Source organism: Castor canadensis, chromosome 2 (assembly GCF_047511655.1).
Source record: "Castor canadensis chromosome 2, mCasCan1.hap1v2, whole genome shotgun sequence".
NCBI classification, from domain to species: domain Eukaryota; kingdom Metazoa; phylum Chordata; class Mammalia; order Rodentia; family Castoridae; genus Castor; species Castor canadensis.
The window spans coordinates 146,358,307-146,374,841 of record NC_133387.1 but is presented as its reverse complement, the minus strand read 5'-3'; the positions used below and the strand labels follow the sequence as shown (position 1 = coordinate 146,374,841).

General features: G+C 43.0%; 2 protein-coding genes across 12 annotated transcripts in view; both read right to left on the bottom strand.

Moving 5' to 3' along the window:
• The window catches only part of Tcf12 (transcription factor 12), a 318,977-nt gene extending 316,031 nt beyond the window's left edge, over positions 1 to 2,946 (bottom strand). For 3 of the 11 annotated variants that reach the window (XM_074066031.1, XM_074066034.1, XM_074066038.1), the window contains exons 1-3: positions 2,643 to 2,944; positions 1,598 to 1,694; positions 539 to 611 (exon numbers count right to left, since the gene is read on the bottom strand). In XM_074066031.1, coding sequence (XP_073922132.1) covers positions 539 to 611; positions 1,598 to 1,672 — 148 coding nt within the window. In that variant the 5' untranslated portion in view covers positions 1,673 to 1,694; positions 2,643 to 2,944. Of the gene's footprint in view, positions 1 to 538; positions 612 to 1,597; positions 1,695 to 2,067; positions 2,091 to 2,642 lie in introns of those variants that run through there. The other 8 variants (XM_074066035.1, XM_074066041.1, XM_074066039.1 and 5 more) reach the window with 7 other exon arrangements.
• A 10,397-nt stretch (positions 2,947 to 13,343) lies between these two features.
• On the bottom strand, positions 13,344 to 13,860 carry LOC109695239 (U1 small nuclear ribonucleoprotein C-like). Its single transcript, XM_074056475.1, has one exon. It carries the CDS (start codon positions 13,831 to 13,833, stop codon positions 13,354 to 13,356), a length of 480 nt encoding a protein of 159 aa, XP_073912576.1. The 5' UTR covers positions 13,834 to 13,860; the 3' UTR covers positions 13,344 to 13,353.
• Positions 13,861 to 16,535: the final 2,675 nt, after the last annotated feature.

Genomic DNA, 16,535 nt, shown 5'->3' with positions numbered 1-16,535 from the left:
TTAAATTAATGTCCATGAAATTATTCATTTCCCACAGACTTCTAAGGGAAAGGCCATTTTTTAAAATAAACCTAAGTATTGCTTGACTCAATCCCACCTTTTATACACACAGATCAGATACTTTTACCCATTTTTTAGAACCTGGAGTTTAATACTACTAATAAGCTGAAATTTAGCAATATTTAAAGATGCACTTAAATTTACAAACAAAAAAGGGACCACCCATGGACCACAAAGCATATTCTTCTGCCACTTTTCCATATAAAGAGGTATGAAATAAGCCCTTGTACTAAAGACAATTTTCAATTTTAAAGCTCATAGAAAAGAGAACAACTTTAAATCCACACTGAAATTCTTATAAATATATCAATGAATCTTTAGAACAACAGGCCAAGTTTGAGGGGTTTTTGTTTTGTTTATAATTTTAATATGACACTAAAGAATAACATGGAAAAATTTATTAAAATGCTTTATACTTTCCTACTAAAATGTATCACAATACCAAAATAAGAGTTTCTGCTTTTAGACATTATCTTACCTGATCCACTGAACTGACTGCTTCCCAATGTCGTTGGTCTGGTCTTCCCACTATTAACAGGTGGGGAGAACATCTGCAAAATAACCCAAATGTATCTGTTAACCTTGAAATTCTTCTAGACTCCTTGCAAACAAAAATCCACAAGTGTCATCAGTTGGTTATTGTATTTCAGAGAGAAGGTGGAATAAAATTGGAAATACATTCAGACCCAGAATGGTAACACTGAGTGATACTATTTCCTAACACTACTTGGAAAACTGGTTACATTCTGTTCTAAAACCCCAGTCAATTACAAGATAATTAATTATAAATGGTAAATTTTTACCCATGATGTTCACTTTGGAACTAAGAGATTCTCATTGTATTAACATTATCTAATACACACAATCAGAACCAGGTCATATGAAACTACTCCATACTTTAAGGATGGTAACACAGTTATAGAAAGCAGGTAGTGATCCTGTCTTCTAATAGCAGTTAATAATGGAATTCAACCCACAAGAAAAACATAAGGGCAGTGGACCCTGTGGTTTCTTTCACCTAAAGTCATTTCTCATGTTAAAACTATACATAGAGTACAAACATGTATTGCATCAAAATAAAATGTACTCAGCTCACAAGGCTGGAAATCCTAGCCCCAGTACTGGCTTTCCTGTTGCTGACATCTTTCAGGTACCATAAACCATATGAGATCTTGGAGAGGGAAATGGTGAGAAGCATTGAAGAAAAAATAATTTTTTCTTTTTCACATAAAGTCTAAAATCCCTAAAAATCATTGGTATTTGGTGCTTAGAAACGCTCATGGGTTCGTTGTTCTCCTTTTAACTAGTTAAATCAAATGACCCCTCCGGCATTAAAGTTTGAAATCTGCAAGTCTAGACATTACATCAAAGTTCAGGTGTCCAACTTGGGGGAGCTGGACTCCAGCCCTGAGAACTACTGCTCCAAGCAGATGGAGCTCACGCTGCCTGGTCACCATCGCCTTCTCCCTCTGGCTTTCTCACTCGCTGTCTGGTAAACCTCAGCAGAACCCCAAGATGCTGTGCAAAGCTGTCCTACCGCGCTGAAGTCCAGCAGGTCGCTCAGCTCCTTGTCGGTCCCTATAGCGGCCATGCGCTGCTGCTGGGAATTCATCTTGGGCCACTTCTAGCAGGTCCTAGGGCAGAAAAGGGCTAAGTCAGGGACCACCGAGGCCCCAAGTAGGAGAGTGGATGGAGCGCGGCACAGGAAACGCACGGCGGGCGCCGTTCCCACCGCGGCGCGGGCAGGGGGCGGGCGAGCTCAGCCCGGGCTCGGGGTCTGCGAATGCACGCGTTCTGCGGTGCGGCCCGAAAGAGCTCCGCCGCGGCTCCCGCAACTCGCCGCCTTTCGCACAAGTTTCCCAGCCCGTCCCTGCCCTCCTCCCCGCCGTCCCCGACCCCGCGCAGGCGGCGGGCCCGGCCGGGCCGGGGGTTCTTGAGGGGCGGGGTGAGGGGCGATCCGGCGTCCGGCGAGCGCACGACAGCGAGGGGAGACACGAAGTGACTCACTCGCTCGGCAACAATAGAGCTGACAAGTTGCAAGGGAACGCGCCACTTGCAGGCCCGCGGCTGCGGCCGCTGCCGTCAGGACGTCCCCGGAGGGCCCCGGGGGTCGGAAAGCGCCCCCCGCGTGTCCAAAAAGCGTTCGTTACAAAAAAAAAAAAAAAAAAAAAAAACAGGAGCGCCGTCAACTCGGCTGGCTCTCACCCGGTGTCCTCCTTCCCCCGGCTCGGCCTCCTCCCACTTTGGCTGCCCTGCCCCGGACCTGCCGAACAATGAGGCTGGCTCCGCGGCCGAAGCCGCCCGCTCCCCCGCGCGCCCCGGAGCCCGAGCCGAGCGCCGAGCGGGGCGCACAGGCCAAGCGCGCCGCCCGCGGGCCTGGCGGCCGGGGACTCGCGCCTCCGCCCCACTGCGCTCCCCAACTTGGAGGGGACCTGGGGCTCGGTGCCGTACAAAGGGGCGCGGAGTTGAGGCGCCGGCCGGGGACGCGGCGGCGTCCCGCAGCCCCCCACCCCCAGCGCCGCCACGCTGTTCCCCCCCACACACACACACACACACACTCCCGCTCGCCTGTCCGCAGTTACCTGCCGCCCCGTCTCCGCATCCAACCACCCCGATTAAAGTTCACTTTGGCCGGGAGAGCGGGCTCAGGCTCCCCTCGCAGCGCCCGGCGGCTCGGCTCACTTCGGGCCGCGCGAGCTCTCGGGTCCCGGCGTGGGGAGGCGGCTCTCGGGCCTGGCCGCCCCTTCCTCCCGGGGCGGGCTGGCGGTCCCCCCGAATCGAACTTGTGGGTCTCCTCAGGCGGACATTTTTTTCGCTGAGGCGGCCTCAGCACCGCGCTCCGCTCGCCTCCGGATCCCTCCGCGCCGGGAAGAGCCTCAGGTTAACCCCTCCGTCTCCGGCCCGCTCCCGCCTCCCGCCTCCCGCCTCTCGCCTCCCGCCTCCCGCCTCCCGCGCCGAGGAAGTGGGGCGGGCAGGGGGCGGGCAGGGGGCGGGGAGGGGCGGCGGGAACGGGGAGGGGCCGCCGCGCAGCCGGTGGACAAAGCCCGCGGTCGGGGAGGCGGGCCGGCTGGGCGGCGCGCGCAGGCACCCCGGAGGCTGGGCAGGGCTCGGCCGCCGCGGAGGACGCCTCGCCCCGGCCCCGTGGGAGCGCGCCCCGCGCACCGTGGCGCCTCCCCGCGCTTGTTTCGGGCTCCGTAGTACAGCGGCGGAGACGCAGCTGGGTTCCCCAATCCCTCCCCACCCCACCCTCACAACCCCCCCCCCCTCCCGACACACACACACCTCGGCCAGGCCAGGCTTGCTCAGAGCCCGAGGCCGCGGAGGGCTGGAAGCTGCCATTCCGGAGCTGGATGCTGGACGGTGGACTGGACGCCGCGCTCGGCAGGGCCTGCAAGTTTCGGCCTCCGCGGAAGCCGCGGGCGCGGAGGGAAGGATCGGGCCATCCCCGTTGCCCCCCGAGCAGGTGCGGCTGCTGGTCAGATGCAGCGCTGAGCCGAACGCAGAAGAAAGGGCAAAAAAAAAAAAAAAAAAAAACCAAAAAACCTCCCGCGCACCACACAAAGCAGGCTGCGCTGGCGGTTCTCGAACGCTCCACTCACCCGAGCTCCCGGGTGTACAGTCACCGAATCCCACCCGGGCCCCAGAGTGGTATAGCGAGACGAGTTCCTGGAAATGGATAAAGCCAGTCCCTCAGCGGAGAGAGCCCAGAGAAGTTGTGTCACACAGCCACTGTGTTGGTGCTCAAGTTCTTGAACTTGACCTGAAGAGAGAACACGGAAAAAGAAGACAAAATAACGAAACCTCACTTCCTTCCATTTGGGCTTACTTAGGAGTAAGGTGGCCCTGATGGCAGCCAATGTTTTGACTCCTTGGGGTCAGCAAGGGAGATACAGATAAGTAAGTCCCCAGCAGAAAAAATGCTATGAAGAAGACCTCCCGAAGAAACCAACAACGTGGCAGAAGGTTGGATCCTGGACTCATGGAAACAAGGAGTGGCATTCAAGTGCAAAGACGCCATTAGCGTGTCGGAGCTGTCCAGAGGGAGGAGGGGATTGTAGTCTGCATGTGGGGGACATCTGGACCTTAGGCCAGATCCCTCACTCCTTGTCTTGGAAAACCCCTCATTCGTCCCACCCTTGCCCTGCTCCCTACTGGAGCATGTGATTCCATTCTAAGCGAATAAGCACAATTCCATTCCTTCTACTTGGCACTTGGCATGACCCAGTTGGGGCCTATGAGAAGGATAGTTCGCTGGGGTTAACTTCCATGTGCTGAGAGCCACAGACGCAGCCCCTTCTCTTCTGCATGTGCTCCAGAAAAACCAGCCATCTTTGAAACATAAAAGTCTAGCCAGGAAAATAAAGCAGACATGAGTGAAGAACGACTTTCCAGAGCGAGAGAGATCTGATCTTTGGTGATGTTCTTGCAACTCTGAAGTAAAACAGTTAGGAACCCAGGTCTACCTTCATTGAGTAAGTCAACAGGATTTGAATTTCTGTTCTTTGTAATCTAGTGAGTTCTAAGTAATACAAACCCAGTACACACACACACCTGCAAAGACCTAAACATCAAATAGGAAACCGGATTAGGTAACTGTAAGACCTTATTTCCACGGCAAGAATCTATGGCTCTGTGGTAAAGCTGAAAAAAAAATGTTGGAAGGAGAAGACATATATAATCCCAAACCATTAATGCTGATTTTCAAGAGGAGAGGAGAGCCAACTTCTTCCCATCCTTCTCATCCAACTCATTCACAGAAAGAAACAGCTGCCTGTCCAAGTCTGTGGTCATGGGGCTCCCTCACTCCTTTGGTTGACTGGTGAAGCTTTTCATATCTATTATTGCATATGTCGTTTTATTTTATACGTTGTTTTCTTGATTAGATTGTGGACTCCTAGAGGGTTGGGATGGACATGCATCCATCTTTACCATGCACCTAACATAGTGCCAAGAGCATAGTAGACTGAAAAAGGGGAGCTGGGATTCAATCGTTTGGAATTAGAACATGAAACTTTTCATGTTGTAAATTAATCTTTGCATGTGTCCTTTTTAAATAAGGGAATAGTATTCCCACCAGTGAATTTCATATAATACCCCTGACAAATACAGAAGACAATATAAAAATTGGAGTTTCATATCATTTGTCACTTGTTTCAGGGCCTATGCTGATTTTGCCAGATATAGCCAGAAGGCTTTATGGAAAAGCTCAGAGAGAACCAAGTAATACAAATTCAGAGTTAATTAATAGTACTGTGTCAGGCCAACATGGTGTCACATCCCTATAATCCCAGCTACTCAGGAGACAGATATCAGGAAGATCAAAGTTCCAGGCCAGCCTGGGCAAAAACTTAAGGAGACCCAATCTCAACCAAGAAGCTTGGTGTGGTGGTGCACACCTGTGATCCCAGCTGCACAGGTGGCAGAGGTAGGAGGACTGCAGTCTGAAGTTGGCCTGAACAAAAGTGAGACCCTATCTGAAAAATAACCCAAACAAAAATGGCTAAGGTGTGGCTCAAGTTGTAGAACATTTGCCTAAATGGGAGACCATGAGTTCAAACTCCAGAACCACCAAAAAAAGTATTGTTTTTATAATATGAGTTGATATCAATAAACCAATATTGAAAGATGTTTAATGAACATTTCTTACATGCGAACATGATGCTAAATGTTTTTGGAACAGAAAATCTAAAACCTAGTCTGCTCTCAAGAAGGTTACAATCTGATAGGTTTTAATTCACTATCCATTCACTATAGTCTGCCACTGGCTTGGCTTCAGTCCCTACTCACTAAGATCCTCCCACTCTGTCCACACTATCAGGAAACCTGAGTTGTCCAGAGTAATATTTACAGTGAAAAGGAAAAGCAGCCAGAGCAATGGGCAGGCATTTTGCTCCATTGGAAGATTGACTTGACCTTTTTGCCCATTTGTTTGTTTCTTGCAGTACTGGGTTTGAACTCAGGGCTTCATTTTGCTCAACCACATGAACCATCATCCCTCCTAGTCCACCTCAGCCCCTTTTAGGAGACAAATATTCTACAAAGCTCAGAGGAGGAGAGGGAGAGAAGAGAGTAATCAAGTCAGTCCATAGTGGGTACAATAAATTACTAGATGGAGTGACTGGCCTCCTAGCCACAGGCACCAAGATCCAGGGTTTGTGGTGTAGACTCTCTAGTAGCTGTCTGCTCCCATAGGACAGCAGCTGTGGGACTAACAGGAACAATTTTATATAACAATGAATAAGTAATAACTTTGATACATGGCACTCCATCGGTGATGAACAAAAAAACTAGGTTCTTCACTTTACCGTAAGCCAGATGCTACTCATCTCTGACAGCACACTCCCCGTTCTTTTCTATTAGCCAGCAAGAATATCCTGCCTCCCTGAGATTTCCTGGTGGAGATTTTGTCTTCTCTCTGAATGCTAGTAAATAAAAATCTTTCTCTACTCCTTGCTAGTAACATTTTTACCCAGTATTTAAGCCATTTAGATGTCTTGTATGAACACTATATCTAGATTTCAGGAGAAGCCAGGCATGGTGGTACAATCCTGTGATCCCAGCACTTGGGAGGATCAGGAATTTTGAGGCCAGTCTAGCCTATGTAGGGAGGCCCTGTCTGAAAAAGAAAACCAAAGCACAACAAAAAACACCAGATTTGAGGAGACAATTCCTAATAATCTATCTTCACCCAATGCCATTTGCTTTTTACCCCTTTAAGATTCCTCATGTCATAGTTCATAAAACATACATTTAAACCAAAATCAAGACAAATTCAGAGATCAGATAAAGGGAAAAAAATCAATTAAACATAATACCAGCCAGACATCATGGAGTATGTCCATAATCCCAGCTGTTCAGGAGGTGGAGGCAAGAGGATCTTGAGTTGAAGGCCTCTGCAAAGGTATCAAGACACTTTCTCAAAACAAAATACAAACAAAAGGGCTGGAGCAGGGCTCAAGTAGTAGCCTTGCATGCATGAGTCCCAGGGTTTAATCCCCAGTACCACAAAAAAGGAAGGGAGAGAGGGAGTGACAGAGGAGGGAAGGAAGGGAAGAAAGATGGATTCATACCTAGACAGATTTCAGTTTTAAAAACTCGTGTAGTTGATCAAGTTAAATTAATAATGTCCCTTTTCCATATTCCTGTGTGCATCTTGTCACAGGGGTTAGCACATAGTGAATGCTCAATAAACACTTGAGGAAAAGTGCATGGTTCTGCACTTCTAGGTAGAGATGGCGTTGAACACATACCCCAAATTTCACTTCCTTCTTAAAATCACACTAAAACATCAGTGAAGGCATCTTCTTAATTATGGACAATGTCAAACATATATATATATATATTTAAACAAAGAACAAAAAGCATTTCTATTCAATCACCCATAGTTAATATTTTTTTTATTCTTTCCTCCTTCTACCCCCCATATTAGGTTGAAGTAAATCCAATGCATTCCATCATTTCATAAGATTTTTTTTTAAGATTAAAAGCATGGGAGATAAAAAAAAGGAGACAATGGCAACAAAATTTGATAAAGTTGAAATCAGACGAGCAAGTGTAAAGACAGTAGACTGCTAAGACTGCATCCGAAATAGCAGTAACCAATAACTAAACCTACATGAATGGCAGAGTCACCAAAACTAGGCTGCCCCAGGTGTCTCTTGAAATTAAGCTGAGAAAAGGAGGAAGTACCAGAAGAACCATCAGTTGCAAGACTGCTTAAGAGGCAATGGGGATAAGGATCTCAGTACAGGAGGGTGGAAGGAGAAGAAAAGGCAATGAGATCCCCATATTCCCTTCCCTACTTCCTGCAGGCAGGCAGATGCCTCTTTCCTACTCAAGTAAAATACTATGTACTCTTGCATAAGACCTCTAGGGGATAGGGGGATCAAGTCAACATTGGCTTTTTTGGATGCTGAGGTTCTCAGCCACCAAGTTGACTCCCAGAATCCTGCAGTCAGGCTTTCCATTTCACTGGAGATTAAAGACCCTTCTCCATGGAAGCTGATCAACCTAAGAGAAACAATACTGACATGGGAACGTCACCAGCTGTAAGCCCAAACAGATCTCTCTCTCTCTCTCTCTCTCTCTCTCTCTCTCTCTCTCTCTCTCTCTCTCTCTCTCTCTCTCTACCTATCTGTTTTTTAATTCATTTATTTTTTAGTACTGAGGATTGAACCCAGGGCCTCCACATGCTAGGCAAGCACTCTGTCACTGAGCTCTACAGGGGAGTTTACAATAAATAAAACAGCCCAACCTATTCACTGTTTCCTATCAACATTGTGTTATTTTCTGAAATATGAGCAGACACCCAAGTATTATCATTTGAGGGAAGCCTCTAACATGGAAGACAGAAACTAAAACAAATGAACAATGACAAAAACGGCGTTGGTGAAAAATAGAGACTACTCAAGGAAAAAGAAAACTATTCTCTTCAAGAGTAGTTGCAACCATGAAACAAAAGCAAGCAGAGAAATATTTTTTTAGAAAGAAAGGGTTGATTGCAGTTGCTTACTTCTGTAATCCCAGCTACTCATGAGGCAGTGACTGAGAGAATCAAAGTTCCAGGCCAACTCAGGCAAAAAGTTATTAAGACTCCCCCAACCAATAAAGTTGGGCACAGTCGTGCTCATCTGTAATCTTAGCTATGTGGGAGGCTTAAATAGGAGGACCACAGTCCAGGCCAGCCTGGCAAATACTTGAGACCCTATTCCAAAACTAACCTGAAGAGTCCAGAAAAAGCACACTATTTTAATTTCTCACTACATACCAGATCAGAGGAATCTTCCAAGTCACTGACATTTTAGGTACCTAAAATCTATCATAGTTGTTTATTTTAACATCCACAAAAATCAGGAGCATTCATGCTTGATTGTCAAATTCTTAGTTTGTATGCCCAGTTTTCCTTCAACTAGGAGTCTTCAAGTTAAAGATTGTATTTTCTTTTCCTTATAAATAACCATATCTTTCCTTTAATGCCAATAATCCTTCAGTAATTGTTTGTTAATTAAATGAGAAATTGTATTTTCAGTGAAAGTTACTTTGTCTTGAAGTTCATTCCCCTGGGTGATTTGATAAAATGAATTGATTGACTTGGATTAGATTATTTAAATTGTACTTAATTATCCACACTTTTAAGAGGAGTTAGGGAACAATTGTTCTCATATACTACAAACACATTTCATTTTGGAACCATCTGTTGAATTTCTAATTTCACTGCACCAGCATTTTTATGCAATTACACATTACATTTTGGTGATTGGCACATTCTTCTCTAAATCCAAAACATCTTACTGTAATTTTTCCTGTTTCATTTGCAATATAAACCTACAGGAATTTTTAGTGTTTCTAATCTTCAAACATCACCGTAAGCTTGCAGACTATATTCAGTAGCATGATAAAAGAATGCCATTGAACACCTTAAATGTATTTTAGGTTGAAGATATCAACTTCCTCTGGAATTGAGAGTGGAAACATGCCAACAGTCGATGGGTCAAGCTTGGGTAGTCCCCAGGTCTTTGGCTACCCTCTTCTGTTTTATTTCTGTTGGTCAAATGAGTTCCAGTTTGTTGTTTCTCAACATTATGAAAAGTCTGCTTAGTGGTATTAAAATTGACAAAGATATACTTTGTTTTCTAAATCTGTGAGGTTGCATTCGGTCTTTAGAGAAGATGAACTGGAATTAAAGAAAGTGAAAATGAAAGCAATCAATAATCATCTAAAATGTACTTTCATTTCCTTCAGTAATGTTTTCATTTGAACAATCAATTTAAAATTTCATTCCCCTTTTCGCCAAGTAATACAGTTTTCTTGGAAATGTACCTTCGTTACATTCATTTGTTGAATCAAATGTGCTCTGATTTGTTTTCCCAATAAACTCAGTAAGAACAGAAGCACTAATCTATAAGAAAAAACTCTGAAACTTGGCTTTCCCAAAGTGCTCTTGTATTGACTTCTGTACCTGTCAGTCACACTTCAGTGGAGCTCACAGTGCTAATGAGATATCAAAATCATAGGCTTGTCCCCAAACGATCTGTTAATTTCTCTCAGAGAAGCAGGGGTCTCTTCACCACAGATCAGTCTTCTATTCCTGACCATCTCAAAAAGGGTTAGTCCCAGAAGGACAGAGCACAGGAATGTGGCTGGCCCATCAATAACATCATCTGTGTTGTTTTTTGCTCCATCTGTAGAATTGAACTGACTTATAGATGGTACACTTAGAGCAAAAGACAAGAACTATTGGACCCATTAGGATAATTACCACGAACAAGTAAGAGAGACATATGCTCAAGTGGGAACTCGTTCTCTGTATTACAATGCAACGTTCTTAAAACCTGACTCTTTCATGAAATATGTCTAAATGGGTCCATGATTTTGTTTATTCTGTTAGTGAAATAGAAACAAAGATTTAGATACAGTAGGTTCACAGATTTACATTTTAAGACAAAGTATATAACACAATAGTCATGAAAAAATGACTTAAAATAGCTAATACGTATCTTTATCAGAGATACAAAAGTAAAATGAGATCCTGTGTTACAACTGGCAAATTAGCATGAATATTTTTAAAAACAATGGTGGGGGCGGCAGTGTAACTCATGGTAATGCATGCCAACCATGCATGGGACCCTGGATTCCATCCCCAGCACCACAGAAAAAAAAAAAAGCAGATAAATAAATAAAACACAGAATGATCAATGCTTGTGGTATGCACTGACAGGCACAGGCACACACAAACACTGCTGGATAGAATGTAAATTAGTAAAATCCACAGTGGGGACTGGGGGCATGGCTCTAGTGGTAGAGCATCTGCCCAGAAAGCATGAGGCCCTGAGTTCAAACTCCAGTACTGCCAAAAAATAAACAAAGATCAAAATCCACAGTGGGAATCAACTTACCAACATGTGTCAAGATCCTCCTAAATGCTCATATACCTGATCTAGTGATCCCACTTAACAAAAATTTTCCACTTATAGGAAAATAGAGGAAAAAGATTTATATGTAAAGAAAAAACATTATAATTTATAATATTAAAAGAAAGATATTTGATGAAGAGCAATTGATAACATATATGGTAAGTTACAGAATCGTTAGATCTATATTTTTCAATGAAATTTTTCTTAAAATAGGAAAAGACAGCTGGGGGCCAGTGGCTCACACTTGTAATCCTAGCTACCCAGGAGGCAGACATCAGGAGGATGATGGTTCAAGGCCAGCCCTGGGAAAAAGTGAGAGCCTATCTCAAAAATGCCCAACACAAAAATGGGCTAGCAGAGTGATTCAAGCTTTAGTGTGCCTGCCTAGCAAGCATGAGGCCCTGAGTTCAAACCCCAGTACTGCCAAAAAAAAAAAAAAATCACATGGAAAGAAAGAAAGGAGGGAGGGAGGTAAGGAGGAAGGAAAGAAAGAGGACATGAATCATGATAGCATGAGTTTACCCTTCAGAACTCAAACTTGCTGATGTTTGATAATAAAATAGTTTTTGTGATTCAGCCTGTGTCACCTTGTGAAGGCCCTTGACACTTGCCCTTCGGTTTTTCCCACTCCTGGTTTCTTTTGCCAACCCGACTCTGGACCCTTGGATGAGTGCTTAACCCCTTACCTTAGTGATCATCACCCAATTAGGCACATAAAATTCATAAAGTTTGTTACACCTGTTAGTATTTTTTAATCTTGCCCTAAACAATGCATAACTTGGTTTATGCTTAATAACTGTTCTTTTAAATGTCATGTTTACTGGAGTTTTGAATCCTAAAAGTGATATACCTTTATATTATGATTGAAATATACGAAAATATAAAAAAATAAAAATTTCATATAGTTCCACTACATAAAGACAACTTTTAGTATCTAGAGACTTTTTTTGTCCTCATTAGTCAAAGCTAATGTAAAGTTGAAAACAACTGGGTCTTGTGCCTCTTAAAATCTATTTTCATAGATGAAAGATATAGAAAAGAATAAACATGCATGTACATTTTGTGTCTAATCCCCTCAAAAAGAGGTAACCAAATGATTGTTTTATAAATTTCCTCTCCTTTCTAATCTACATATAAGCCAGTATATATATGTGTGAATTATATTATAAACTTAAAAATGCAATCATACTCTGAATAGAATCTTATAACCCAAAATTTTAGGAAAAATTTCAGATGTGCAAAAGTAGAAGGAATGATATGATGAACCCCATCTAAAGCCTCACGCAGCTTCAATGATTATTCAAACATCCCCTCTTCCAAATGAATTTGAAGCAAACGCCGTATCATCGCATCCACAAATATTTCTGCATTTATAACTTATGAAAGGTAAGAGCAATCATTTCTAAAACTATCATGACAATACCATCATCACATCTAAAGATTTTATAAGAATGTTTTACAACATCAAATTGTCACTTCAAATTTCCCTCAATTGTCTCATGAATGTTTTTAATTATAGTTCATTTGTCCAAACTGGGATCCAAATAAAGTCCACATATTACATTGCTGAATGTATGTCTCAAAGTCTCTTATCTATCACTTCTCCCTCCTTTTTTTAGTTGATTTGTTAAAACCATACTGGGTTGTTTGTCCTGCAGGATTTTCTGGTCTAGATTTTCTGATTGTGACTCCATAGCACCATTTAGTAAGTTTCTGTATCCCCTGTGCTTTCTTATCTAGATATATAAACTGGATCAAAAGTAGTACTTTTGCAAAGTACTTCATATGTGATGTTATATACAGGTGACAAATAATGTCTGCTGTTTCTGTTTTTGTAAAGTGAAACATTGATGGTGACATTATCTGCAGTATTTTATTAGGATGACACTATCATTTCTGCATCAGTTATCAGCTGGAATTTTATAAGGAGTAACTTCCTCTTACCAACTATCAGGTTATCCTGAGGCACAATTTGTATATGAGAAATGAACTAGATATTTGATTCATCCTTTTTATTTACCAGTTTTCAAAGTAATAAGTTGGTTTCCTTGCATTTTCCAAAGGGACTAAGGAGGTTTTTTTCTTTTAAGGTATCAGTAGATTAAAGCATATAACTATTCATCCATCCATTACGGTTGTTCTATTTTTTTTTTTTTAACTAAAAGAGCTGACAAATTTTATTTTCACATTTCACAATACAAATGAAAACTGTTGCTTTTTTTGTCCCACTTCTCCCCTCCAAAACTATTCTCTTGATAAGAAAGGGGAGCAAGTCTTGCCTGTCATGCTGTTGGAAAACACCCAGAGTCACAGCGCCATGATCTCCTGGTGAAGTAGAACACGTGATGTAAAACTGGCAGAAAGGGTCTCCCCTCTATCTTTATCTATCTGGTCGAGTCATTCCTGGTCGAGGGAGCACCATCATGGGGCGAGCTGGAGGTCTCATCATTGGAGGCCCAGGCATCATTGGCATGTGGCCTCCCATGGGTGGCCTCATTCCAGGAGCAGGTCCCACTGGCATCATCCCAGGAGGAGGAGGACCCATCATTGGCATCATGGGAGGGCCGCCCATGTGGGGTGCTGGCATCATACCTGGGCGAGGAGGACCCGGGAGACTGGGAGGAGGTGGGACCCTTGCCCCTGCGGGAGCAGGAGCAGAGAATGGAGTTGGAGGTATCTTCCCTTGTTGAAATGCAGCCGTTGTTTTGTCAATCAGGCTCTGAGCCTGCTCTTCCATCCATTTCTGATAGTAGTCTTTCACATTCTCTTTGTGTTTCCTACCACTGCAGTGTGTCTTTCTCACGGATGGGGAGTCATGGGTGAGGTATGTGTCGCAGTAGACACAATAAAACTTGGGCATGTTGCTCTGCAGGCTGTTGCGCTCCGTTCCACGGTCGTTCTAATTCATGCTCAAACTGTCTCCCCACTCTGAGACCAAATGGGAGCATCTTCAAGTTCATTCCGGAGTTCCTTCTGACATGACCCAGAAGTCTTTGATATGACAAGCTGTTCCAGGATCTTTCTGCTCTGGTCCTAGAATCAGTCACTTCTCCAGGAGACCTTTTTTGTTTTTGTTTTTGTTTTTTGGTAGTGACACTGGGGTTTGAACTCAGAGCTATGTGCTTGCTAGGCAGGCACTGTACCACTTGAGCCACTCTGCCAGCCTTTTTTGCTCTGGTTATTTTAGAGAAAGAGTCTTGCTTTTCACCCAGGTGGGCTTGAACAGCAATCCTATTTTGCATTTCCTGTCATTGCTGACAGGCAGTCACTACCACACCCAGCTATTAGCTTGCCAGAAACCATGATCCTCCAAATCTCAGCCTCTCAAGTAGGTAGGTCAGATTACTGGTGTGAGCCACTGGCACCCAGCTAAAATGCTACTTTTAATAGCAGCATCTTATGTATATATCATTATTTATTTAGCCAGGCACTATCTGGGGGAAGAGGCTTTATATAGTCTAACTATTCTCTTTTATAAATTTAATTCTTTTTACAGTTAGATAACACATGTGAATGACTATTAATGCACTTGAAATGTTTTCTGCATTATATAATGTTCAAAGAGAGGCTAACCAAGTGGTCCTTTTATAGTCTGGCCCTTTTTTTTCTTTTTTTGGTGGAACTGGGGTTTGATGGTCTGGCCCTTAAACCAAGGTATATCCTTCACCTATCACAGATGTCTGCCTCTTGGATAGAGCTTTTAAAAAGTGAATGAAAAGGTGGCAGTATGCGTGGTATAAAACCTCAGGTGACAGGGGGAAGGGTATGAATAAGTAGTCTCTAACACATGATAGCCCTTAAGGATATTCTGCTTCTTGGAACTGTAATCTCTCCTATAGTCCCTAGACATTTCATCACCAGCCAAGACAGTAAGATAAGACTTGGTGGGTGCATGTTGAATGTGAGATTTTTGCTGGGAAAGTGTATTGGAGATGGCTCACTTATAATTATACAAAAGATTATAAGAGGAAAGTCACTCTTTCACCACCAACCAAAATTCTCTAGTTGGCTGGTTAAAATAACCAGACTGTCTAAATGGTAAAGTGAATCAAGTCACCTTATAAATAAATGTCATTAGTATATATTTTCAGGTACTAAAATTTTCTCTAATTTTTTAATGTGATGCTTCTAATTCTCATTGGTATATCATACAATCTCTGCCTCTTTCCCAGAATGTTTCAAAGCTATTTTCTAAAATGCTTGGGCAAAGGGAGCAGCTCCTTTCTTAGAAAGAACATGAAGTTCTAAGTGCAGTCTCCAGAGGTAAACCAGCAATGACAATGATTGTCACTAAATATTTCCCTTATTTACTTAGTTCGTATGATCAGGTTCCAGGAGACAAAGGTGTATTGATCAAAACTCTTTAAGTGAAATTAGCTAAAACACAAAAGCATATTTTTAAAAAATCACCCCATATCCACCCTTCAAATTATACAGAACTCCAAGCATTAAATGCTTACACAGCATTCAGAGTGGGCTTGAAACTGCAGTTTTCGTATTCTGCTCTCATGACACTCTCAGACCAAAACAGAAAGCTGACATGAATGCGTACACGCAGGCAATTAATGCTCCTTTCGGTTTATTCATTTTAATTGTAGGGAGAGGGTTATTGTGGATGAATGTGATTATCAGAAAAAATACAGGCCACCCACTTAAATTTAAAATTTCAGAAAAATAAGGAATAGTTTTAAGTATAAGTATGGAACATTCTTATTCTAAAAAGTATTTTTGTTTACTTAAAATTTAAGAACAATGTAGGGCTTATGTGTTCATATATATCAGCATCCATCTATTCATACAATTTAACTGGGTCTCCTGCATTAAATCTAGCAACCTATGGGTGAGTAAAACATAGGAATGAATGATCTTTGAAAGTTAAAAGAACCACCTGTTGAAATGATACAGAACAATGTTTCTCAAACTTTAATATGTAGTATACAAATCACCCGGCTTCTTCTTAGAAAGCAGATTCTGCTTCTGAAGGTGTGGCACAGGACCTCAGTCTGAATACCTAACAAGCTCCTGGTCATTATTGATGGCCCTTCTCTGTGGACCTCCTTTTGTACAAGGCTATAGGAGAAACCTGCTTGGGGGGAAGTTTTCTCTTCGTTTATTTGTTGGTTGGGTGGTTGCCCAGCATCTGAATTCTCTGAGCTTACAGAATTCGATGATGTGAGTCTGGAAAGAAAGAAAAGCCTGATTCTCACACATAAAATCTGATAGAAGTCATCGAATACTCTCTTTACCACACTCCCTTCCCGCCTGGATTTAGGTACATCACCCACCCTCTACTAGCCGTGAGCACCTGCATGGCCTTGAGTCAAGAAGTAGTGACATGTGCTGGAGATGTGGCTCAAGTGGTAAAGCACTTACCTTGCAAGTGTGAGGCCATAAGTTCAAACCCCAGTATAGCCCCCCAAAATAAAATATATAAATAAATGGATTTACTATTTCTATATGCGAAAAAAGAAGTAGTAACACAAAAAAAAGGAGCAAGGATAGCAGTCAGTTTTCTCTTGTGCAACAGTACAGTTGTGAACAAATTGAATTTCCAGAGTGGTG